Source organism: Platichthys flesus, chromosome 1 (genome assembly GCF_949316205.1).
Source record: "Platichthys flesus chromosome 1, fPlaFle2.1, whole genome shotgun sequence".
In the NCBI taxonomy this organism is placed as follows: Eukaryota; Metazoa; Chordata; class Actinopteri; order Pleuronectiformes; family Pleuronectidae; genus Platichthys; species Platichthys flesus.
In genome coordinates this window covers 26768837-26793880 of record NC_084945.1, presented here as the reverse complement: position 1 = coordinate 26793880, position 25044 = coordinate 26768837, and the positions used below count along the sequence as shown (strand labels likewise).

General features: G+C 40.3%; 1 protein-coding gene across 1 annotated transcript in view; it reads right to left on the bottom strand.

The window, feature by feature from the left end:
• Positions 1-25044, bottom strand: part of si:ch211-186j3.6 (neural-cadherin) — a 280670-nt gene that overhangs the window by 13346 nt on the left and 242280 nt on the right. The window contains exons 33-35 of the mRNA XM_062390233.1: positions 22873-23137; positions 14069-14249; positions 6080-6324 (exon numbers count right to left, since the gene is read on the bottom strand). Coding sequence (XP_062246217.1) covers positions 6080-6324; positions 14069-14249; positions 22873-23137 — 691 coding nt within the window. The remainder of the gene's footprint in view (positions 1-6079; positions 6325-14068; positions 14250-22872; positions 23138-25044) is intronic.

The window sequence follows — 25044 nt, the reverse complement described above, 5'->3', positions numbered from 1 at the left end:
AGCTTTTGAATACAAGAAATAACATGATTTACTCTATAGTTGTCACTGTGCTGTATTTTCTATCTCAGCATGTCTTGTCTTCAGAGTTTTGTCTCCCAGTGATTTGCAGCAGACAGCTTTATCAGGTGCTCCAGGTTATATCTTTTTTGATCCAACAAGTGATAGTTTTCTAAACAGTTCCTGCTTGTAACTACATGACTATGTGTCAAAAAGAAATCTGGACCAAATTGATTTGTGCATAAACATTCACTGTGATGGATTTAGTATAGGAAGGTTTCAAGTCGGCTGTCTTATCATATGGATGTTAATGACAGTAGAAATTGGGGAAGTAGTCAATCAGTCTTAAATGCTCTGATGTTTTGAAAAATGGGTCTCAGTATATATAAATTCAATAATATAAATGTCGTAGGTTGAAGCAAGTTATGAACCTTGCATCTCAGAACCGTGGCAATGTCTATAAATACATAATAACTTATATCGCTACTCATCTGAGAGACTCTGTGTTTACCTGGTCTTTGTTGGGCTTTGATCTTCCTCTAAACCCACCTCTCAAGCAGCTGATAATTTTCTTCAAAATATTTTTTTAAAGCAACATATATGCCATTAAACATATTAAAATAATCCATTTTAAATGTATTATTTTGATACTGCATTTAAAGATAAATGAATAGCTTATCTCATAATAAATTGAGCTTTGCCTTCGAAGTCAATGAATAAAATAGATACATTACTATAATTTTTTCTGTATATCACTATGAAATAAATGTTATATTTTTTCTGTAAAGAAATAAGGTAATCAAACATGGGAAGCAGGAATGAATGAAGAAAAACAGAAGAAACCAATGGTTAACCAAATTCACACTAGGACCCGCCATACAGTCATAATCGAGTGAGGACAATGTTGGGACAGAGAAATGAGGGCACAAGAAGAAGGTGAGGAGGTGCATGTGAAGAGAGGACGGTAGTTATGCGCAGTTCCAAACATGTCGTAGCCAAAATAAGCGAACAGCACAGATTAATTCACACCATTAAAAACAAAATCAACATTCAAGCTTCATGAAGAATTCAGCGTAAAGTTATTAAGAATTGATGTTGTCAAGAGAGAGTCTATTGGACTTTGACATGGTGTGGAGCTGTGCTGGCATTTCTCAACTTCTCTGAACTCAAGGAGCAGCACAGGGACTGTCACTTGGTGAATACTGCAAATATCCAGGTCTAATCAATGGACGAGAAATAGATATACTGTCTGGAAACATCAGGTGCATCAGCTCAACAACAAAAAGCAAAGTCAATGCATCTACTATGAGCTGCTATTAAAGATTTCCCATGTTAAATTATAAAAAGAAAAAATGGAAAGTTAGAAATGACTTAAAACAGACATTTATTATCAATAGGTAACATCACTCCTGAATGTTCCCTTAATTCATTTTAAAAGTTTTAAGTTTCAAATTTATAAGAGGAAGATTTTCTTGAATCATTGTCCTACAATAATAATTAACAGGACAAAAAGTCTACAGTCGTCTTCTCTTTGGATTTGCTTTGAGCTGAATGCTAACATCAGAATGCTAACATTATCACATGGACCATGTTAACATGCAGACAATTAGCATGTAATATTTACCAAGTTCCCCATCTTGGCTGACCATGTCGCCATGCTAACATTAGCAAAAGCCCTGATGATGGTACAAGATCAAAAGAAAAGGGATCTACAGGATGAATCTTATCCTCTGGAAACCATGAATGAAGAATACTGACTTGCTTTAGCCACAGTTGTCTGCACAAAATTCTCCTTACGAAGGGAAAACAAACTACTACGAATTCTTTTTAGAGCTGATTTAGTCCTTAATCTTCACTGGTCATAACATTTGCAAATGAGCTCCCATTTCCTTCCACATTTACCAAATAGTTGCACACCTTCTTTTGTTCTTGCAATTCAAACATTGGTCTGTACCAGCAATATTAGATCAAGGTCTAAAAAAAGTCACTCTTGCTCCTACTTGAATTTCCGAATGAGGAATGCTTGACTGATCGAGCGAGAAATGCTTTACCGATTGAAATTACTACCAGAGCCCCTGGAGCATTGATCTCAATTTCTTCAGGTTTTGGTAAACAGCACCTTATATGCCTACAAAACAAGTAATTAACACCTAAGAAAGAACAGAGTCTCAACAGGATCAAAGTTGGATGTTGCATTTATTATGCGGCCAATACCAAGATTGAATGGTGATTCGGTGGAATAGACATGAGAGAAATGACCATTTGAAAACTATGTGGCCTCAGGGTGGGAGGAAATTGCCCTCAGAATCCCGAGTGATACAAGCAGACATGTCCAGCAGAAGCCTGACATTGACACCCTCCTTCACGCATCTTCTGCTTTCCGTTCTCTCACTGTTTCGTGCGCTGCCTCAGCTTTGACATCTTTCCAGCTCCCTCTTGTTTTCTTCTTGTATTGTGCTGTGCCCTGTTTTATTCTGCTCTGATCTGTTTTTCTGATCTTGCACTGTGCTCTGCCTCATGCCGCTCTTTACAGCTCTGTTGTATTGTTATCAATTAGACAATGGGAACATGTGATGGTACAGACAACTCATTCTCTCTGCAAGGCTGTGCCTGAGGCACTTCTGAACAGAGAGTCCTTTAGGAATAAGAACACAGAGCTAAGGTACAGGCAGATGAATATTCAACAAGGAAAAAGAGACAGCCAGGCAGACAAATAAATTTAGATTTGAATAGACAACCAGATACCAGTGTGTTGCCGTCTATTCAACCACAGGCCAGAGGTAGTGCTCGTACAGTGCCACAGCAGATATAAGCAGCTATTGTCCTAACCTAAGATTTGTCCAGAGACCCTTTTGTGCACTTGGTGAAGAAAGACAGACTATAGTGCTTAGTTATGGTCGGTCCATTTCTGGGTATAAACTGTATAATGCAGTTCATAATTTAAAAGACACATTTAAGTCAACAGACTGATTCAGCAGGGCTTTCATTGACTTTCACCCTGCAAGCACACACAAAATGTATTCAGTACTGGCAACGCTGTTGTTTTGAGGCTTCAGAAAGTATTAAAACCTCTTGCCTATTTCATTGTTAGAAAGGTGACTGTAAATGGATCAAATTGTACTAAACGAAGCAAAAAGTAGTTGCACATTTCTTTTGCAAACTGAAATGTTTCTGTTTTCTTAAGTATTCAGACCCTATTCTGTGGTGCTCAAATTTGTATTCAGGTTTCAGGTGCCTCTTCTTTGATTTTAGTGTCCTTGAGATGTGTCTAGAAGTTGTTTAGCAACCGCCTGCGGCAAAGTGAATAGATTGGACATCATTTAGAAAGACACATACATGTCAACACAATGTCTCACCATTTACACTGCATTTCAAAAAAATCATAGACAGCCTCTCTATAGTCCTCCAATAAAGCTGTAAATGGCAGATGGACTGTATTTGAGAATCCCTTTGTCAGGCACAACACTAGTTACATCCAACCATTCACTCACAGAGCCTCTCTATGCAGCACTTCTCTATCACCCACTATTCATACACTGTCAGTATGTTCAGTATCTTGCTCAAGGACACTGAGGAGACTGGCGGAGCCGAGTACCAAACCATTCTGGTCAGTGGACAACATGCTCTACCTCCAAAACCAAAGCTGCTCAAATGTGGAGAGCCATAGATGTAAAATGGAAGAAGTCTTGAAACAGCAGGTCTCCTCCTAGATTTGGCCATCTATCAAACGTGGGCAAGTAGACATTGGTCAGGGTCTTCAGAAGTCCTCTGTAGAGAGGAGAGAATCTGCCAGAAGGAATCATTGTCTAGATGAAAAATCCCCACTTTGAGTAAAAGTCATAATAGTCCACTTGAAGTTTGCCACATGGCATTTAAAGGACCCCGAGAGCATAAGCAAATACTTCCTCCTGTCTGATTACACACAAATTAGCCCATGGGCGGATCTCCAAACACTGACTCTGGAGAACAGCAGCCGCTGCTCATCACCTGGCAAATACCATCTCTGCTGGTGGGGGCAGCATCATGCAGTGGCAGGAGTTCTCAGCTACATGGACAGAGAGACCGCTCAGAGTTGAGGGAGAGATGAATGCCGCCAATGCAGAGAAGTCCTTAAAGTTCACTGAAAAATGAAAATTCACTTATAATCAACTCACCACGATGCCAATGGAGAGTTTGGTAAAGTCCACAAAACAAGGGTAAACAGCGCTGCAGCCAAATCCAATAATCTTCAAACTTAAAAAAACACAGAAATGGCACTGTTTCGAGTCGAATTTTAATGCCGGGGCTTGCAGACACTTGGATGATACCTCAGTAGCAGGCTGGGGGCATGTTCAATTTGTTCTGTTGTTTTTTACATTTGAAGAAGAGGTCCCCCAGTTACTTCAATTGTATTGGATTTGGCTAATAAACTGTTTACCCCTTTGACTCCAAATGTATTTTGTGGACTCAAACATTTCACCCACCCTTCCATCAGCATAGTGGTGAGCAGATAATGAGTGAACTTAGATTTTACCCTTCATGGAAAACCTGCTCCAGAGTTCACCTTTCAGGACAACAATGACCTGAAGCACACAGCAGGACAATGCAGGAGTGGCTTTGGGACAAGTCTCTGAATGTCCTTGATTGTCCCAGCCAGAGAACAGGGAACCTTGAACGTCACAGAAGATCAGTGGAGACATGTGAAGGTGGCAGTCACAGATGCCTCCCATCAAATTTGATGGCGCTTGAAAGGAGCTGCCAGGATAAATGGGATAAAGTGCCAAATGTCATTTGTTCAAAGCTTGTAGCAACCTATCCAATAAGACAAGAAGCTCTAACCGCTGCCAAGGAAGAGAGCGCTTCCGCAAAGTACTGAAATAAGGAACACCTGAGCAGTTTTGTGAGGGAAAGAAATCTGTCATTGATTTTCTCTAAATTTGGAAAACTCTAAGAGCAATTTGTCATAATAAAATATTGAGTATGGGTTGATATGAATAAAAGGTCATTCTAATGAATTTACAAATAAATCAACAACACAATGAAGTGTTCAAGGGATCTGAATTCTTTCCAAAGCTACTCTACCTTGACAGTATATCGTTTTATATTCGGATATCATATGTTTAACTGCAACTCAGATAATGCTCTGGGTGCTGTAATGTCAACTAATCTTCTCAAACTGGTACCATTGAACATATTACAAATGATTCCATTCCTGTTCGGATTGTTTTAAGAGCTGACTATTCACTCAATTCACTTGAAAATCTGAAACTTAACTTGATCTTTTGTTTATTTTTATTTTTAAAGTTAAAACTGCCTTCTGACCCAATTGTCAACCGCTGAGACTCTGTATCTTTGCCTGATGTGTTTCCCTCTTGTTCCTGGGGCAGAGATTAGCTCACATGTCAGTGGGAAAAATGCTGTATGTCTGATCCGTGTATAATGTGAATGGTTCTGAAACTTAAAATACACACAAATGCATCAAAGCACTAAGGTCACTGGCTACCTTTCACAAATGTTAAGATGTGAATACAGTTGAGAAGCCTGAGCTAATCAGAGGCCACATACAGTAATTATTACATTTAATTCACTGTGGTGTGTGGTGTAAGTGAGCTAACAGTGTTCCTGGGGTCTAACTATATCCACTAATGAGTTAAAAACGCCTCTATGGGGATGAAATAAGGCACAAATGACCAAAGAATCATCTATTGCATCATTCAAAAAAACATCTGGTGCACACATCGTCTCTCTCTCTCTTTGTGTGTGTGTGTGTGTGAGTGTTTGTGTGAGTGAGAGAGAAAGATAAAGAGAAATTCAATTTAAACTTTTTGTGGTTTTTATTACACATTTCACATTCTCACATTTTACATACTCTTGTGGTACCTTAATAAATAAATAATATTTAGTGTTTCCCAAATAGTCATTGCAAAACACAGTGACTAATATTTCTAGATTTTTTTGCTATATAATGGATTTGTTTATAAATATTGGCGAAGATAAGGTGCAATCTCAAGATCAACAGACACACACACACAAACACACACACACACAGCCTGCTTTGCTATCCTTTATCAGTGGTGTATGTGTAACATGCAGTAGATGTTACCTAGTAAGGCCATGAAGCAGATGCAGATGGCAAAGAGCGAGCTGAAGCTCAGGCCCACGTCCTCCCTGTAGATGGCCAGCGGCGTCTCGCAGTGGCGTCCTCTGTAACCCTCCGGGCAGTGGCAGGTGAATTTGGAGGGTGACTGGGCCACACAGGTCCCCCTGTGACAGGGCCGCGTGGCACAGAGAGTGTAGACACAGGACTTCCTGGACCCGTTCACTCGGATCATGTGCCCAGGGGGACATCTGAATAGAAAGGTTGGACAGGAAACGACAGGGGAAATCAAAATGAAATGCAGATTAAGTTCCCCTTACAGAACCTGACAGGAGGTTTGATTAGAATAACATGTAATTATCCCTTTTACAGGAGCAGTTCGAGATCCATCAAAGAAAAAAAATCTGAAAAATAGAGGAATAAGGAGAATAAAACAAATTACATTGGACAGTTGAAGCACTTGAAGATGAACATGAATATAAAGGCTAAAAACATTGTCTTATTGTCTTCTCTTGTTTGTAACCAGTTCCCAGAGGGAAAAACAAAAAAACAAATTAGTGTCTTTTAATCAGTGATCTCACACAGACCTACACCTCAATACAGAGAATCGATGGGAGGAGATGAAAACGCTGACTGTGGCTCTGGCAGTAACTAGGATGATTTTATGCAGACAAGGGCACATTTTCTGCCTCACTTCAGAAAGCACCACTATAATTAAAAGCTCATTTGGGTGTAACAGCTCAAACAAACATTTTACGAGCCCATTAATTCAGTATCCCAGTCAATGTCTATGGAGCAGCTCCGGGCTGTACATTTTGATGACATCACAGATGAGTCTTGCCTCTGCTCTCAGGAGATTAGTCCATGCTGATAAATATTGACTCAACTTTACTATGAAATGGCGACATTAAACTAAAGATGGTGCAGTTATTTATCTCATAACTGCTCCTCTTCTGCCTGAAAACTAATCTGGAGGAGCGACCAACTATAGGGTAAATGAACTGTATCTTCAGCCACACCGTCCCCTGTGACCTTTGTTCCTACGTGACTTATCTGCTCCAGCGATCTACACACGGCAACATTACAAACGTTTCGGATGCAGGATCGAGGTGTAAAGATCTTTGACATGGGGCCTATATGCCTTGTCTCATCCTGCTCTTTTCAAAGTCCTGACCACATCCTTCTCCTCACCTTGTTTCCTGTGTAGCTGGCGGATTTGTTCACTCACAGTTTGTAGTGTAAAGTTTGGATAAATGTCCTTCTACATAAAGTATGTCTCGTATTTGAGCAGAATGCACAATGCACATGCACACAAGTACACTAATGATGCTGAGAGGCAGAGTGGAGAACAGTAATAGTAATGTGCATTAAAAGGGTAGAATACGAATGAAATAAACTAATGTAAACATTGGATACCAAACATGAGTGGAGATAAATTAAGGCTAGGGTTAGGGTTAGAGACACACAGTTTTATTTTAGTATATACTCCAACGTGAGCACATCTTTTATATTAAACTCTAACCCTAAACCTTTTTTTGGGGATGTTAAGTAATGAAAACTATAACTGACCGATACACATCTTCCAACAAGTGCCACATGATTCATACAAAGTCTAGAGATGTTTACTCAACCAGCCTTGACCAAACTACTTTTGGACAATTCACTCTAACCATCACCAGCTATTTGCCAACCTTGTCTGTGATGCTACTGCAAGCTGAGGGTCTAACGCAGGTCTTTTCCACAGTGAACAGCTCCCTGCTGCTGCCGGGGATGGGGTCGATGGAAGTGGTGAGACGGAAAGTGGTGTTCCACATCAGGAGAACGCACTGTAAAATTGTTTCCCTCTCTCTGTCGGCTGCAGAACTGATTTCAGGGTCTTGCTGATTGCTTTTACTGCAGCATTTCAGTGCACTAATTCCCATAAGAGGCTTCTTCAGAACACTTTATATCAGAACTGAGACTCTGTGTGGTTGCACTTTTACCAAAAAAGGTGGGGTGACTTGATTGACAAAACCAGAGTCAGGATCGTCTTTAAAATCAATGTTCAAGAGTATAAATAACTATTTTTAAAGCAACTATATATACAATGTGTGAAAGCACATATCGAGCAGTAAGAAGCACATTTTAAAAGGTAATTAAATGTGGGTGGATTTATTGTCCCATAACAAAGGCTCTGCGCTCAGTATTCATCATGCCTGGTTGGAGTCTGAGTAGGTGTGGAAAGACACCTGTCAGTCAATTAGACAGCGTGTTTCCTGTCTCTGCTCGCTCTTATCACTGCCTCTCATTAGCGAGAGATGGAATCAGTGCTGTGACAAGTGTCTTATCGCAACCTTTGATGAACATGGACACCCTCTCAACGTGTTAAAATGGATGTTTACTCTTAATTTGAATTAGGCACAGAAAAATACTAACAACAATAATAATGTGATGATGGTAATTGGATATAATTATCATAGTGTTGTACTGCAAAAATGTGCCCCTGCAAACTGATCCAAAACATTAGTCTGTTATTTCCTGACTATTTTCTTTGTATATTATTATAAAAAACTTTGTTAAAGATTTGTATTTGTTAGCAATAGGCTTATCAGCTCAGTCAGCTGAAAAGACAACTGTCACTAGCAAACAGTTATTTACGGAACAGAATTTCAGAAGGTATTCAAATATCCTTACTTTTGCAAATTCTACTCTGTTAGCAATTTAATTTAAATGGATAAAATTGCCATTACTGCCCATTCACTTACACTCAATAACCCATACTCACAAAATTAGTCAGACCCTTTTCTATGACTGCACTTTAAACTGTGGTCAGGTTCATCTGGTGCTTTAATCATCCTCAACATGTATTGAGAAGTTCATCACAAGCCAATTCAATTGGTTGGAATTAGTGTAGAAAGGCACACTCCTGTGAATATACGGTCCGTAAATTCACACTGCATGTGAGGACAAAAACCAAGCCATGAAGTCCATCGAACTTTCTGTACTCCTCTGTGATCAATGTGCTGACGTACACATCAGGGTAAGAGTTTGAAAGCATTTCTAAAGCTCCTCATAGAGCGGGCCATTCGTCTAAACTGAGCCCAGCAGGAAGAGAGTGGCAAGAGAGAAGCCACTTGACTAAAAGGTTTGTGACTGCTTGCTTGGAGTTTGCCCGAACGATATTCAGTAGAAATTTCAAACCTGTGCAAGGTTTTATTATAAAGTTACCTGTTACCCAACGGAATAAATGTGTTGCCTCCACTAAGGAGGATGTGTTTTCATCAGCATATGGTTAATAGTTAGCAGGATAGAGGAATAACAGCTGCACAAATTCCCATGAAATTTGTGGAGGGATGGGACATGGCCCAAGGAAGAATCCATTAAATGTTGGAGCAGATCTGAATAATTGGAGAGCCCACAATTTATTGTTGCTTACTTTGCAGCGAATAACTAATTCAATCATGGTGCGAATGTAAAAGAATGAAGGTGGCTCTCACACGCAACAGAGTCAGAGTTACAGGCATAGAGAGAGAATTGATTGCACGCACACAAACAAACAAAAATAAAACAACCAGCTTGGCAAAGGTAACTTAAAGACTATCTGACTGTCTATGTGGATGGGAAAACCTTTATGATTGATAGCACAAGCATGTGTCACATTGCGCTGCACACAGCTATACAATGGGCTAAGGGTGCAAAACCCAAAGTTAGGGATCTCTGACAGGGATTTTGTGAAATAAGTGTGAAATATTTTCTTTTCATAATCATATCAAATTGTGGCAGAACAATTTAGATGGTGGGCCGCCACAGTGTAGATAATCAATTGGAAACACTCCTTTGACATGGCTTGCTAAACAACTGTTGTTACGGCTTTTTTAGTAATCAAAAATAACAAAAACAAATAAATCAATAACAATGACAAATCAATGTTTTTGTGCGTTAATTTGATCCCTTGGTAGAATTGTTATTCACACAATGTATGACAATATTAGACAATTTTACTACTTTGGGAAAGTACTTGGGTTTAGAGGCATCACTAGACCAATTACTACTCGTATCATCCTTCAGAGTTAAGGTCAAGTTTTGAAAACAAGCAAGGAGAAGATGGAGAGTTTTCATGTTTATATTGAGTGGTAGGTATGTGTCCGCCGGACAGGGGCTAAATTACTGAACTGAATCAGAAGTAAGCAAGGTTAGAGCCCAACAAGCCAATAAATGGTGGAGCAGAGAGCCAGAGCCAGAGCCGTATATAAATATAGATAGGTTGGTGGATAGATGATGTGGGTGAGTGGATCAGTGGAGTGGGAGAAAAGGGAAAGGAAAGATTAAATGCCAGGAGGCTGCACAGACACAATGCAGGCTGATGTTTCCAGTGGCAGAAAAAATTGCTGAGATTAGTGGATGTGGCTAAGAGCACTCAATGTTTGATTCAGTGCGTGCCACAGGAGAGGGCTGTTAGTTTACTGCAGCTTTTCACTGCACGACATTTCCCATATCCCGCTGACAAACAAACCCAGGAATAGAGAAAGTCATTCGGCAGTGCATGTAAAATGTTGATCTAGCAAAAGTGTGAATCCCATCAGGTTCAGAGGGCTGGGAAAATAATTTGTTTTCACCTCCAACGTTTTCGGTGTTTAGCTCGGTGACTGAGCAGGTGAGGTTCACTGCATATTCCTTTGCACAATTGCAAGGAAGACACGGCTGTCTGCAGAGCACACTGCCTCTCACGGGGTTTTAACTGTTGACAGTCCCCCAGAGGACACATTTCGACTGACAGTAACAAAACAAAACAAGTGTCAAAAGTTGATCCTGGCTCAACCTTTTTTTCCCTTTCAACAGAAAAGCGGTGCACTGCATTAGCCTTACAAATCCTGTGTTTACCTCACACTGGGACAGAGAAGAAAGAACCATACGGTTGTTTTTATGACCTGCCAAACCCCTTAAGGAGAATGACATACAGTCTTAGCGGGCACATCCTTTCTAAAGTTTTAATGGTTTTTACTGTGCAACATTTTTTAGGTGGAATTCTTTTTTTTTTTTAGCCTTCCTCCTGAATTCTCTCCATTGGATTAACTCCTGTCACTACTAACATGTAGCAACATGCACACCAGCTCACCCAGCTTTAAATGAATGTACAAAGTTATATGATGCACTGAATGACTTTGACACTGTTCTGAAGTATGAATCCTCTATAACCTCAGTAGTAGTGTTACTAATGCACTTGCTATTTTTCAAAGTCAAGAAATCTTGTCAAAAAGAAAACATAATAGACATAACATGTGATAACCTGCAAACAGTTTTTACAGCTTGTCTGGCAGTCACCTCAAACGTTTAGTCATTCCAGCATGTGCTGTCCAATCAAGAACTGGATCAGTAACACATCAATTAAGTAAGGCTTTTTATGGACATTTTATGGACATTACCAGTGTTGGGCAAATTACTGAAAATTAGTAATTAGTTACAGTTACTAGTTACTTATTTTAAAAGTAATTGAATTACTTCACCAGTTACTGTATATCAACAGTAATTTGTTAATAGGGAAAGTAACTTTTAAGTTACTTTTATGTCTGCTTTTTAAATGTAATGAAAATGTTAAATGTAAATGTTAAATGTTACTGAAGTACTGAACAGTTAAACACAATAAACATATTTTTTGTAATCAACAGGGCAACAGGCCTTCAAATAAAGCAGTAGTACAAAAATCCCTTTTAATACTTAACTTAATACAAAATAACTGTCTCAGTCATTTAACAGTGTTTTTTTTACCACATTAGGCCCAATGAAGATTTAATAGACACGCCAACGCTGTCAGTGTTTCCCTTTTATTGGGTGTGTGTGTGTGGGGGGGGGGGGGGGGGGGGGGGAAGCTCTCTGTCCGCTGGTGGGAGGGTGCTCACCTGTGTGTGTGCGCATGTGGATGGAACTCCGCCGTGAGCGATACAGAGAGCAGATGAGACATCTAAACGCGCGACCATGTGGCGGGGGGCGAAGAAAAGAAAAAGAGCTGTTACGTGCGCCGGAGCGTCCTCATGACTGCCTCTTGTCCAGTGCGATCGTCCCACACGTCCTTCGCGGTCGACCGCTAGATCGCGATCGACGTAACGCGAGTAACAAACTCATTTAAATTTCAGTAATTGTAACTGCGTTACTTGACTTAAAATAAAACCTCGTTACATGCTCGTTACCGCTAAAAGTAGTGGAATTACAGTAACGCGTTACTTTGTACTGCGTTTTTCCCAACACTGGACATTACAAACACAAAGTCTATATTCATTTCTTGTGAACGAAAATACCTGAAAACAGGTTAAACTGGTTATCTGAAAAAACAACGTTTTGCCTGACAAGAAGAAAAAGAGTAGACTAAATTTAGAAAAAAAGAAGACCTTGGGATAAGTTGAAAGAGAAGTAGCTGCAGTCAATGTAGGATTTCAATCCATCTTGTATCTAGGACGATAATCCTTAAATTTTGGACAGGGGATCCAGCAGAGATCCAAGACAGATTCCTCTGAGCCACTCACGCAATCTGTAATCACCAGAAAAAAAGTTTGATGGTGTAGTGCAGTGATTTACCGCAAAACTTCTCTAAAGTTGAGGGACTTGCTAAAGACAGGCTGAAAAACATCAGTCCAAACTGAGGCAGCACAGTTTGAGATATTTTTAGCAAAATTGGACTGGACCTGGTAAACTACCCAAGGCATTCAAAACTCATCCCGAGTTTTATTGCAGGCTTCTTGTCAAGCCAAGAAGAGGCCAAGAGACATTTCACATGTCATTATTTTGCTTTTTAATGTGTTTATGTGGTGTTATCTGCATGCATTTGATCTCATATTGTATCTCTATGGGAGGATCTAGGTTAAGTGAAGAATACAAAATTAATTTATCTGTGGTTTACTCTCTGGAGTGCTTTTCACGTATGAAATATGTAACACTTCTGGCTTCATCTATCTGTTGCTGTTATTGCTCATCAGCTGAAACGTCAACTACAGGGACATCGTTATGGTCATCAGTGGGGAGTTGAAAATGACCCAATGAGGACAAAGACTGTTTTTTTTCTCTCACAGTTGAATCAGTGAAGCGTTCTAAATTTTTCCATTTTCTTGCTCTAATTAGTGTTACAATGTCATGACCCTGCCTCTCACAGGGAGCCCACAAATACAGCATCACATTGGTTTGATAATTAGACAGTGAAATGAAATTCTCAAACATGGTAATGGTAAATGGATTTGTATTTATATAGCGCTTTAGTCTTGATGACCACTCAAAGCTCTTTACAGTACAGTTTCACATTCACACACACATCCATACAGTGCATCTATCCCAGCACTTTGTTATTCTATGGGGGGTCATTCAGGGTTCAGCATCTTGCCCAAGGACACATCGGCATGCAGATTGTTCAGACTGGGGATCGAACCGCCGACATTCAGGTTGGAGGACGACCACTCTACCCCTCAGCCACAGCCACCCTAACAGCACTCTTGTTTTATATTATAATTGATTTGCGTATATTTAATATGAAAGAGAGCTGAAAATAGATGTCGTGGGCTGGTCAGATTATTAATATGGTTGTATTAAGGTTTTTATAATAATTCTTCAATAATCACATTATTAAAAAATAACTTATATAATAATAATTCCTTTAATTGTATGCAATGTGAAAGTGCATGGACTTCTGGCTCTATAAAACGGATGCCTTGGTATTTGCACGCTTCATCAGCTTTGGAACAAATAAAGGTTAAGTGATGCTTTTTCTTCTATAACTTTCAACATTTTTCGAACATTTTCAAGCAGGTCAGGGTTGATTTATTTTAAAACACATTCATGTGAGTATGAACAAAAACAATACCAAGGTCAAAAGCTGGAAAATGGCTTCAGAGGAAGCGTGAGTTGGGTTAAATATATGAGTCCTCATGCCTTTGCTTCAATCTGATGAGTGTGTACGTGGAGCAGCCAAGTGTGAACATGTGGTTGCATAGAGTGTATGGGGTTGTGTGTGTGTGTTTGTGTGTGTGTGTGTACCTGCATTCGTGCACTCTCCACAAGTCGACGCAGGTGAACGGGGAACTACACTGGTTCCTTTTGCAGGAGTCAGACGAGCACCCGAGGGAGAGGCCCTGCACGCTGACCTGGGAAACCCCATCTCGCGGCTGGCTGTCCATTGGCATATAGCGACCATTGAGGCGTAGGTCCCTCATGCAGCCTGCAGCAGGAGAAATGGAAAGCAGAGCTCAGTGGAACAAGAAACACACTGTTATCTCCATTCACCAACACAGACACACAATGTAATTATACTGAGCCTGGTGTACCTGTGAGCGAACACTCGCTGCATAAATCCAATGTTGTTTTTAAGACCCAGACTGCTCCGTCCCAGTCAGTGCGCTGAATATATTTTAGTGAACGCGGTGTTATATTGATCTTCATGTTGTGAGGTGTTTATTACAGCATCTTAAAAATGCGATTTAGTAAAAAAGCATCTGAGAACACAGAAGGCAAAGACTTGCACACATGTGGGACTTCACATTATGTGCTCCGTGGTGTTTGCACAGCTGTGCTGTTTACAAATGTCACTGCTTCTTTGGGGTACATGACTGAGACACTTCTGGAAGACCAGCAGAATACAATTAAATCAATTACATAGGTTTTTATAATTTGTGTAGCCAAACTTCAAACTGAGGTCAGGGAATATGCTAACATTGCTAAAAAGAAGAATGAGCAGTTGTATGAGTTTTAGTCAAATAACTTTGAAACTTATCACCTAGAACCTACCTGAGACTTACTCACCAAACTGTTCATCATAACACATACATAGACAGACTTCCTGGTCACCTTTACACATCTGTACTAGCCACAGTTCAGTCATTCGATCAAGTATTCAAAAGAACACAATATTATGTGAAGGTAGAATACGGATTGCTCCTTGGAAAGCACCAAAACTTTCAAAGTAATACCGTACAATTATGCATCATTTTTGCTTGTTTTGAATGGATACAATATATATGCAAGTTTTGAAAAATGTTCTGTTACTGAATCTTTGACAACAACTGGTAACAAACTTTGATTCACAGACATTTGATCCACATGCCTTTTCATTGGTGGTCAGCTTCATTCGGAGCCTCAAAGAGTTGTTGTCAGAGACGACTTTCCACACACCAGGTGTTAGGAGCAGCAAATGTGAAGGTCTTTTTTTTTTTGTGGCGGCTGTGGCTGAGGGGTAGAGTGGTCGTCCTCCAACCTGAAGGTCGGCGGTTCAATCCCCAGTCTGAACAATCTGCATGCCGAAGTGTCCTTGGGCAAGATGCTGAACCATGAATGGCCCCCATAGAATAACAAAGTGCTGGGATAGATGCACTGTATGAATGTGTGTGTGATTGGGCGAATGTGAAACTGTCCTGTAAAGAGCTTTGAGTGGTCATCAAGACTAAAGCGCCATAAATATAAATCCATTTACCTTCTCCCCCTGCGACCCTGTAAGGATGAACAGGATAGATAATGGACGAATGGAAGTAGAATACTACATAAACTAACACAGAGAGTTTGTGTCTACTCTCTGACTTTGTTTCTCTCTACAATGAAGCACTGAGTTCAGTGTATCACAGAGTGGGGAGCGACACTAACACGTTACGACCAGTAGAATGTGATGGTTTTTAATGATGACTTTGTCCTGGTTATCATTTAATTGTCTCTTGCAGTTATAATTGTTTTTTTCTTCTACTATTGTTTAAGTATTACTCTAATTTAATTTGTTGTGTTTGATCATATTATGTTTACTTGTACACTTCAAATACAGGTTTTAATCAATCAGTAAATTCTTAACGCCTGCTATGAGAATGAAGGCTCAGAGCTTATAGCACTGATTCTCTGTTGTCTTTAAATGACACCCTGGATATAGGCTGCAGTAAAAAGCAATCAGTTATCCTATGCATCTAGAAATGAATGTCCATGGTGGACTCATTGATTCTAAATTAATCTGTTTTACATTGAATAATTACATATGAAGACACTAATCTAGTATCAAATCCAACATGAAATGTCAATATGCTTTCCTAACGACAGGTCTCACTGCAGAGCAGAGTGTCTCAGATCTGTTTCCTGGAGGCTGGTGTAACGTTTGAAGGTCTGCATTTACTCATCATGTCTACCTCAGTGAAGTGGATGTTGCTCAAGTGTTTCCAAGGAGCGACGGAGCCACGAGCGTCAGAGGTCATATATTTCTACTGTTTATGGTCCCAAATCAAAGTACACTTTCCAGCCAACTCTCACATCTGCCTCCTTTGAAACAAAATACTTTTAAAGTCCATTTAAAAAACATGCATTGTCTTTTACTGCCTGAGGCACAGTCAGATACACCTCTCACAGTCAAACTCCAGGGAGCTCTCTCTCTTTTTGTCTCTCTCTTTCTATCAGTCTCTCTCCATGGTTCTGACCTCCTCTTCTCTCTGCTATCACACAGCATTTTACCTTGTTCCAGTTCCTGTACTTCCTCATTCACACTACTTTACTGGCTGAGTCTTTTCGACTGCATGAATCATCCTTTAGGTTCATGTGCAGTCGCTCCTCGCTCTGACTCTTTTACACCTGGCCTGAGAGTTCAGTCAATACTGTACGTTATGACTCATCCGCCGACTTACTTTAAACCAAGTCAGTTTTGGGGAATTCATTCTTTCAGACTGCCTGTCGTTTGTAGCCGAGCCTCAGAAGAATCAGTGTGTGCCCATTGTGTGGGTTTAATCACGAGAGAGGAAGTGGAGCTGGCATTGTTCCACTCAGCAAGTTTTAGATAAAAAGTCGGACATTTCGGGAAATAATCGAATTTATTTACTTCCCTGCTGGAGTAAGATGAGAATATCGATATCTAATGTCTGCAGAGCAAAGATGAAGCTCTGTGGAAAAAAACTAGGTATACAACTTGTGGTTTTGCCTTTAGGGTTATTATGCAGGTGACAGGCGAGGTCACACACACACAAATAAAGGTGAATGTCTCAGGTCAAAAATCACCAAAGCTGAACTCTAAACTAAGTTTCACTGCAGATTTGCTTCATCGCAGGAAGTGAATGCTTTATTCACCCCCTCGCTCAGACAGAAGTGAACAGGAAGGGGAAGTTTTGCCACTGCTACATTTGCGTATGTGCCCAATTTCTTTGCTGGCGACTGAACAGACAGATAAGAGAGTGGTGGTTTTCAGAATAAACTTTCAGCACCATAGGAAACATATAGAAAGCCCATTTATGGAAATGTCAAGCTCGAACATGACAAAAGTAACAATAGGAAAATGCACACTCGACGACTACATAGAAGAGTAGCAAACGTGTGTGAACTGAGTTTTCTTCTTCTGCATACTCAAAGAATCTACAGCAGAGGTCGGCCACTGCTGGCCCACGGGTAAAAACAGGCCCACCAGCAATAACATTCCACTCTCCAGATCATTTTGATAATCTGATTATTGTTATTGCATCATATCGGACTGACACAGACAGAAGTGTCATGACTGCGGATCACTTCCTCTTAAGCCATTTGTCTAAGAATTAAAATAACACAACCTGGTTTTGTTTGCTTTGTAGTCACAGAGCTGGACTTTGAAGAGCAAGCTTAGGAAATATATTGCAGCACAAAACAAAGAGTCGGACAATGAACATTAGCTGCTTATCATTGTGTTCTGAAGAAGCCCAGTGGCTGTCAAAAAATGATTTATTTCTAATGTATGATCAATTCATTTGATGAAAAGTTTTTAAAATGAATGGAAAGCACCAACACTTTCAAAGTAATAGCGTACAATTATGCATCATTTTTCACTTGTTTTGAATGGATACAATATATCTGTGTATATTGTATCCATTCAAAACAAGCGAAAAAGTGTAGTGTGTTACATCTGCAAGTTTTGAAAAATGTTTTGTTACTGAATCTTTGACAACAACTGGTAACACACTTTGATTCACAGACATTTGATCCACATGCCTTTACATTGGTGGTCAGCTTCTTTCGGAGCCATTAAGAGTTGTTATCAGAGACGACTTTCCACAGACCAGGTGTTAGGAGCAGCAAATGTGAAGGGCTTTTTTTTTTTTGAGCTGGAATGTCGGCTGAATCTCTAGCTCTGTGCAGCACTACCCTTTGTCAGTGTAGTTCATCAGGCTTTGCATTCACATTCAGCATCTGTCAAGTACGTCTGCACGGGAACAGCTGGAGAAGCAAGAGGCTGAAGGAAAACTTGTTAAACAAACAATAAGTTCAAATTGCCATTTTTGAAGTCCCGTAGCACCAAATGAAACCACAGCCTCGGCAATCTCTTGGGCAACTGCTGATATTTCCTCTTACTTTCTCAAGCAGGATTTTCATCAATTGCAATCTGATTCAGCAGATGTGGACAGCTGCTTGACTGTCACATCCTGTTTCCGTCTACTCTCCCTTCTGCTTTCAATTAGAACAATTTTTTAAAGTACGCTCTGATCCAACAGTTGTGGCATTATGTTCACACTGAATATTCCTCTTGTAGAGATTTTCAGTATTAACTATTTCTGATGGCTGATTCATTTCACATCTGTTATTTTTCTCACCTCTTACCTGCTCTGTTCTCACCCAGTGATAATTACGTTCAGATGAGCGTATTGGCTCTAAAGGGGGGTGAAGCTTGGGGAGTCCATTTACAAAGTGTTTTTCACAGAAAAGAAAACTCATTGTTCTATTCTTAGGAATTAAACACTTTGAAATTCTCTTTCTTTAGCAGTTTGACTTTTCTTAAAGAAAGCAGAGTTTTTTTGTCTAGAAAAAAGGAAAACACTTGAAGACACCTAGAATGAGTGAAAAACTGAGGCCCAGGAGTTAGAGTCCGTCGACCACTGACCAGAATGTCAGTAGTTCCATCCCAGGCTCCCCCATTCTGCATGCCAAAGTGTCCTTGGGCAACATATTGATTCAAATTGACCCTCCCTGCTGTGCCGGCAGTGTTAGAGTGATGTGTGACGGATAAAGTGCTGCGCATAGATGTACTGTATACATGTGCGTGTGAATGGGTGAATGGCAAACTGTGCTGTTAAGAGCTTTGTGTGCTATTTAAATACAGACCATGAATTATGTATTTTTAATGAATTTTCGATTAATGTTTCCAATGTGTCGAGAAAAGGCTCTTTCCATCAGATCAGCAGCACACAAGTCCTGTTTCATTCAAGTGTCTCAGTTGACTCCTACCTGAAAGGCTGCGTTACCTCACACTGATAGAAAAGGGTTGATGACCCACAAAGACTGCAGCGCTCGGAGCGTGAAAGCAGGCGGGAGAAGTAGCGTTCCTTTGCTGACTTCAGTGCTTGTAGACATCTCTTTGAATAGTGTTTTCTTTCCAAAAGGAAGGCAGAGAAAATCCTTCTATTCAAGCAGAGAAGCAAGTCATCAAAATGTTACCCTTAAAAAGAAGATAAGAGTTTCTCTCTGAAGACGTACTGTAAACATAAATGTGTTATTTGAGTTGTTGAATAAGTCGCCACCTGTAAGGTGTCAAACCATCTTGCACCTTGTAGGGCCAATGCTCAGAGTCAACTATTTGGGAAGTCTATACATCATGACATTTATATAGAGACATTTAGAAAGGTAAACATCCTTTGATCAAAGTTGAGCAGCCCTCGCTATCAGTGACTGCTCAAAAGGGAGAATCTGGAAGGCTGCTTTCAGATGTATGCTGAAACTAAAACCCTAAAACAGCAAATCAGCCATCATTTACAGACGTCGCCCATCCTCTCCTGCCCTTCAACTGTGTCTCTGGCTGTCTTGATACTGGCTGCCTGTGCAGTTTAGAAAATGTTGCTGAATCAAACTGGTTTATCGTTTATGTAAGTTTGTGTGTGGGTGTGTGTGTGTGGAGGGGAGGAAGGCATGTCTAGCCCCGCCTCCGAGGACTGTGTTTGAAAGGCATTTATTGAATTTAAGGGAGAGACACCTAACTTACACATGCAGCTCCTCAGTCCCTCTGCAGTGTCTTCCTCTACATTGCTGTACATGACTGCGTTGATTGAACGCGTTCATATTTTTCGTGAACGACGAACTGAACGAAAACATTTTCATATGATGAATTTGAACCTGAGTGACGTTCACTCCAGCAAGCTTTTTAAATCATCATCGTTTATTAGGCCATCACGTGAAATACCAGAGTGGGCGAAACACTGTGTGTGTGTGCGTGTGTGTTTGTGTGTGTGTGTGTGTGTGTGTGTGTGCGTGAGGCCCAAATCTCACTGTTTGTGTCTCACTGACACAAACAGTGAGATTAGAGCTCGTTCACGTGAAGCAGCCGGTCAGTGACTTTGTCGAAGAACGGTGGAAACAGTGAAAACACAGAGTTTCTCTGGTCACAGATGCTCAGTGATCTTGGACAATGAGCACCACCCACTTCACAAAACTCTCATTGGTCAGAGGAGCGTTTTCAGTGGCAGACTCCTGTCATTGTCATGCACATCGGAAAGGCTGAGGAGGTCCTTTGTCCCCAGAGCCATTCGGCTTCATAACACCACACAGAGGGAGAGTGGGGGGGAGAGATCTTCCCGGCATGAAATTACAATATCCGTGGCACCTATTGCACTTCTGTCCGTCCTGGGAGAGGGATCCCTCACATGTGGCTCTCTCTGAGGTTTCTACGTATTTTTACCTGTTAAAAGGGTTTTTTCGTAGTTTTTCCTTACTTGTTGAGGGTTAAGGACAGAGGGTGTCACACCCTGTTATAGCCCATGAGAAGAATTGTAACTTGTGAATATGGGCTATTCAGGTAAAATTTGATTGATTGATTGATTGATTGATATTCCTATATATTTATATATATATATATATTTCTGCTGTTTTATAATATATATACAGTTTATATTTTGTTGTATTAACCACTCCAGCACAAAATCAATTTAAATACTGGACACTGACACAATCACATCATTGCATTCCATACCTGTATCTGTATATATGCTCTCCGTATGTGATATATGTGATTTATGTGATTTATGTGTATATGTCAGTGATGTGTTAAGTGTACAAGCTACTGGATGATCTGAATTTCCCTCTGGATTAATAAAGTATCCATCTTATCTTATCTTATCAGCGCTGAAGCTGCAGGTGGTTTGTACCGAGCTGGAGTTTCTCTGTCCTCCTCCACTCTGATCACACTCAGCCCATGAGGTAACCTGGTGTTTGTCTGATTCGCTCCAGAGTTTATGAGGCTGCATTTAAACATCATGAAAAATGACTCGCCAACATGTTGTGCTCAGTACAACAGGAGACGTGACGCTCACAGTCAGGACTCGGCCTTGAAATGAGCGGAGCGACACGCAGACATGATCCGACACCATAGATTCAGAACCAAACACATGACCTTACGTTTGTCACCTAAATCCTCCTGATAAAAAATAAAACAAATGAATGAGTGAACTAGTTCATTTAAAGAGTGAACTGGCACAACACTGAATATACTGTATGACTATATATACAACTTTAGAAGCTCTGTTATCAATTATGTTTTGCGACTCCAGACAAATGTAATTCGGTGGAAAAGGGGGACAAATGGCTCTTTGATAGTAACGGTGGCCGACCCCTGGCCTATGGATTCAAATACAGTGTTTTTTCTCCATTGTAAATTTAATCAAAACTGATAATGAGATAAGATACGGCTGTTGCACAAAAAGAGAACAAAAATGTAATAATAATTGGATGCAATTAATGTTGGTACTACAAGAAATGTCTTATTTGTAATAGTTATTAAAAGTCCTGATCCCAAAAAATAAATCTGCATTCACTTTGCTTAGCTTTCTGGAGAGACATATTAACGTGGCTCAGGCAAAGGAACGCTTGCAGGGATGCATAATTAAGAGAGAAACGTTTTCCACACAGAATGGGAGAATGTGTTATGGCACAGGAGAGCATAAATATTCTTATTAAATAACTTGCAGTGGAGAATTGGCAAAATCGCACTGAAGAGTGTTTGGTAGACATCATCCAAACTTCATGCAGGCGGCAATGAATGTGGAAGTCCTGCAACCTAAGGAGCTGTCTAGGGCTCTTGTGTCTGCCCTTAGATACAACCCAGAGGTGTGAGCCGGCGCTGGACATATAAGAACCTGGGCGTCATGGTGAGAATGATGCTCAGTCACATTTTGATTAGGTCCAGGCACAAATACATGCTTAACAACAAAGAGGATGTGTTGTGTGTGATGTGCCAAAGGGTCAAATGAAAAGGCTGATGTGTCGTTCCAGGCATGAGAGACAACAACAAGAAATCCTCCTGAAAAGTGCTTCCAGAAATTGACTGTTTTATCTATTTATACAGTTTCAAGGAGGATTGTGATATTTTGTATGTGTTGGCTCCTTCACCCAAAATCTATTTTCATTATTAGCACCACACACCCAGCATCTTCCCCACAGCTAGGTGGGAACCCCAAATAAAACATTTTACTTGTCAAATTTTGATGGAAAACACATTTATTCATACACATGTGCAGAATAACTACTATTAGTTTATCTCTTACTATTTTGTTGTATCATATTATAAACAAAATATGATGCTTTGAGACTCTGATTAACATCTATTTATTATATTCAATCGTTACAAACTCTTGGGCACTTGTCTATGTCTCTACTATGTAACATAACAAGTAGATGGTCCATGCTCTCTCATAGCTGATTCCCTCTCAGGATGTTACAACTTGTGGAAATTAAACACAATATTTTCTTTGTCTGTTGCGTCTAGAACGACACAGAGAAATGTGTTCTTATCCGACTGGCAGGGCGACATCTGTCTGTGCCTACTCCAGCTCTAACAACTCCTCGCTGAATAACTGGCTCAGTTAAAGACTTTTACTTACCCTGGAAGCTTTTGTTGACCGCAGATGGGAAGCTATTGCCCAGAATCACCACACTGGGGTCAATAATGATTTCTCGGCTCCGGCCTCGCGATCCCGTGACCTCCCGCTGTCCTCCACCACCGTCCAGTTTCAGAGTCATCTCGTTGTCGTGCCGATCTAGGAGGACCTCGTGCCATTCCCCGTTGTCCAGCCGATACGTGGGCAGGGTAACGTTGTAGTCTCCATCACCGAGGTTGTAGAAAATACACAAGAGGCCCTGGAAGATCTGTAATGGGAGAAGAGGACATATTGTAAGAGGCTTAGAAGCTCAGTTAAACCTTGATCTCAGAGGTTGGATCTGAAATTGAAAAAGGTTTGTTTTGTGAGTCAACTTTCAGCAGTGACTGCTACATATTGAAAGATTGTTGTTGGTTATCGAGACTGGTTTTCTAAATAAATGTCAACACAGAAAAGAAATGCACGTACGCCTGATGCACAGTAAACTGGTAGCAACAAGTCTTCAGTGTATTCATAGTACAGTCAGTCGACATTTATTGAGACAGCTCTGTATGGAAGCGTTTCCTCTTAATGCTGTATGAAAGGATCAAGCAGTTGTTTTGCACATTTGAACATTTGCTAATACATTTTTTCAATCATCTTTAAAGTGCAGAGAGAAAACTAAAAAGCTGGCGACTATTAAGACTGAGAAAAACTAAAAATGTTCCCTTCTGATTCATTCTTAGCCTTTTCCCACTTGTCAGCTGAATAACTCTAATTTCTTTTGTTGCATTCTTAAAGGGCAACAGGCCTGTTTGTCAAAGTCCATCTGATACAATGTCAGTGAGGACTGTATTTAAGTGGAGCTTAGTGTAGGTTCAATCAAAAATACTTCCTGTGGCTTCATTCATAAATCTATATTGCTCTCCCTGGCTGTCCAATCAGATATTACCACGATCTCAATCAGCCAATCATGTTGACATTTTCTTAAAATCCTTATATAAAACTGAATTAGTCATCCATTTCAATGGTAAATACAGGCCTGGCAGGTGACCAAGGTAAACCTGCAAGCCAAATCTGTTTCAGCAAAGACGGCTCCACTAGTTCTGCTACATGTGTTCTATCAATGACCACTGAAGGAAACTGGAGACTTAATGGGAATAACCATTTGCCCATAGATCTTGACATAAAGTTTCCTCTGACAATCGGAACATAAATGGACATGTTACTGCAGTTGTTCTTCATTTAGCTCAACAGAAGAAAGGACCAGACCTGTCTCCCAGCAGAGTGGATGTGAATAGTAGCTGGGTTTAAAATGATATGGAAACAGCAAGGTCTCTACACAAACCTCCCAGTAAGAAGGACAGTTTTCTTCTGTCTATCTTAAGATGTAGACTCGAACGAACCTTGTGACATTCTGTCTCTTTGTTTAGAGACGGTGGCAGAAGTCCTCGCAGCACAGATCTCACAACCTTAGCAAATTAGATGAACACTATCTGCGTGTTGACTGAGATACCATTACCTCTGTGGGTAAATAAGGAAATATGATTGGACTGATCCCAGTCCAAGTCTCAGGACTTAAAACAAATGAGAATCAGAAGAAAGAAGAGCGTTCAGGTGGTTGTTAAACGATTGGATCATTAGGCCTATTTGGCCAATAAGCCAGATTGACTCTCTAAAGGGTCACAAACAGGGAAAATGGAAAAAGTCCAACATTGTTAACTGTCAATCACACACACACAAACAAATTCATGCCCACACATATTCCTGTGAAATTCCCACAACTAAATGCTAACCCAAATTGTTACTGAACCTTAACTTAATTCTAACCCTTGCCTAAAAGCATGTCACAGAGACACACATACACGCACACACACACACACACCTGCTAACCAGAGTTTTGTACACTAAGCAGAGATGACACTTTTACATAATATGCTATGGGGAAAATCTAGTTGTCATTTGGTTTGTTGCTATGAGCCTTGTACTTTTCCTGCTGTCAGTGTCACATACACACACACACATGTAAAGCGTGACTGAAGAAGCACAACCTGCTGATGAAAATTGTGACAATTGGGACTTGACGGAAAGGGAAATGCATCGATGACAACTAGGGAGCAAAAAAAACCTCATATGTACAAAACAGGTTGTTTCCCTCCACACTCAAATCTCAAGGAGGAAAACGGTTCCATTTTG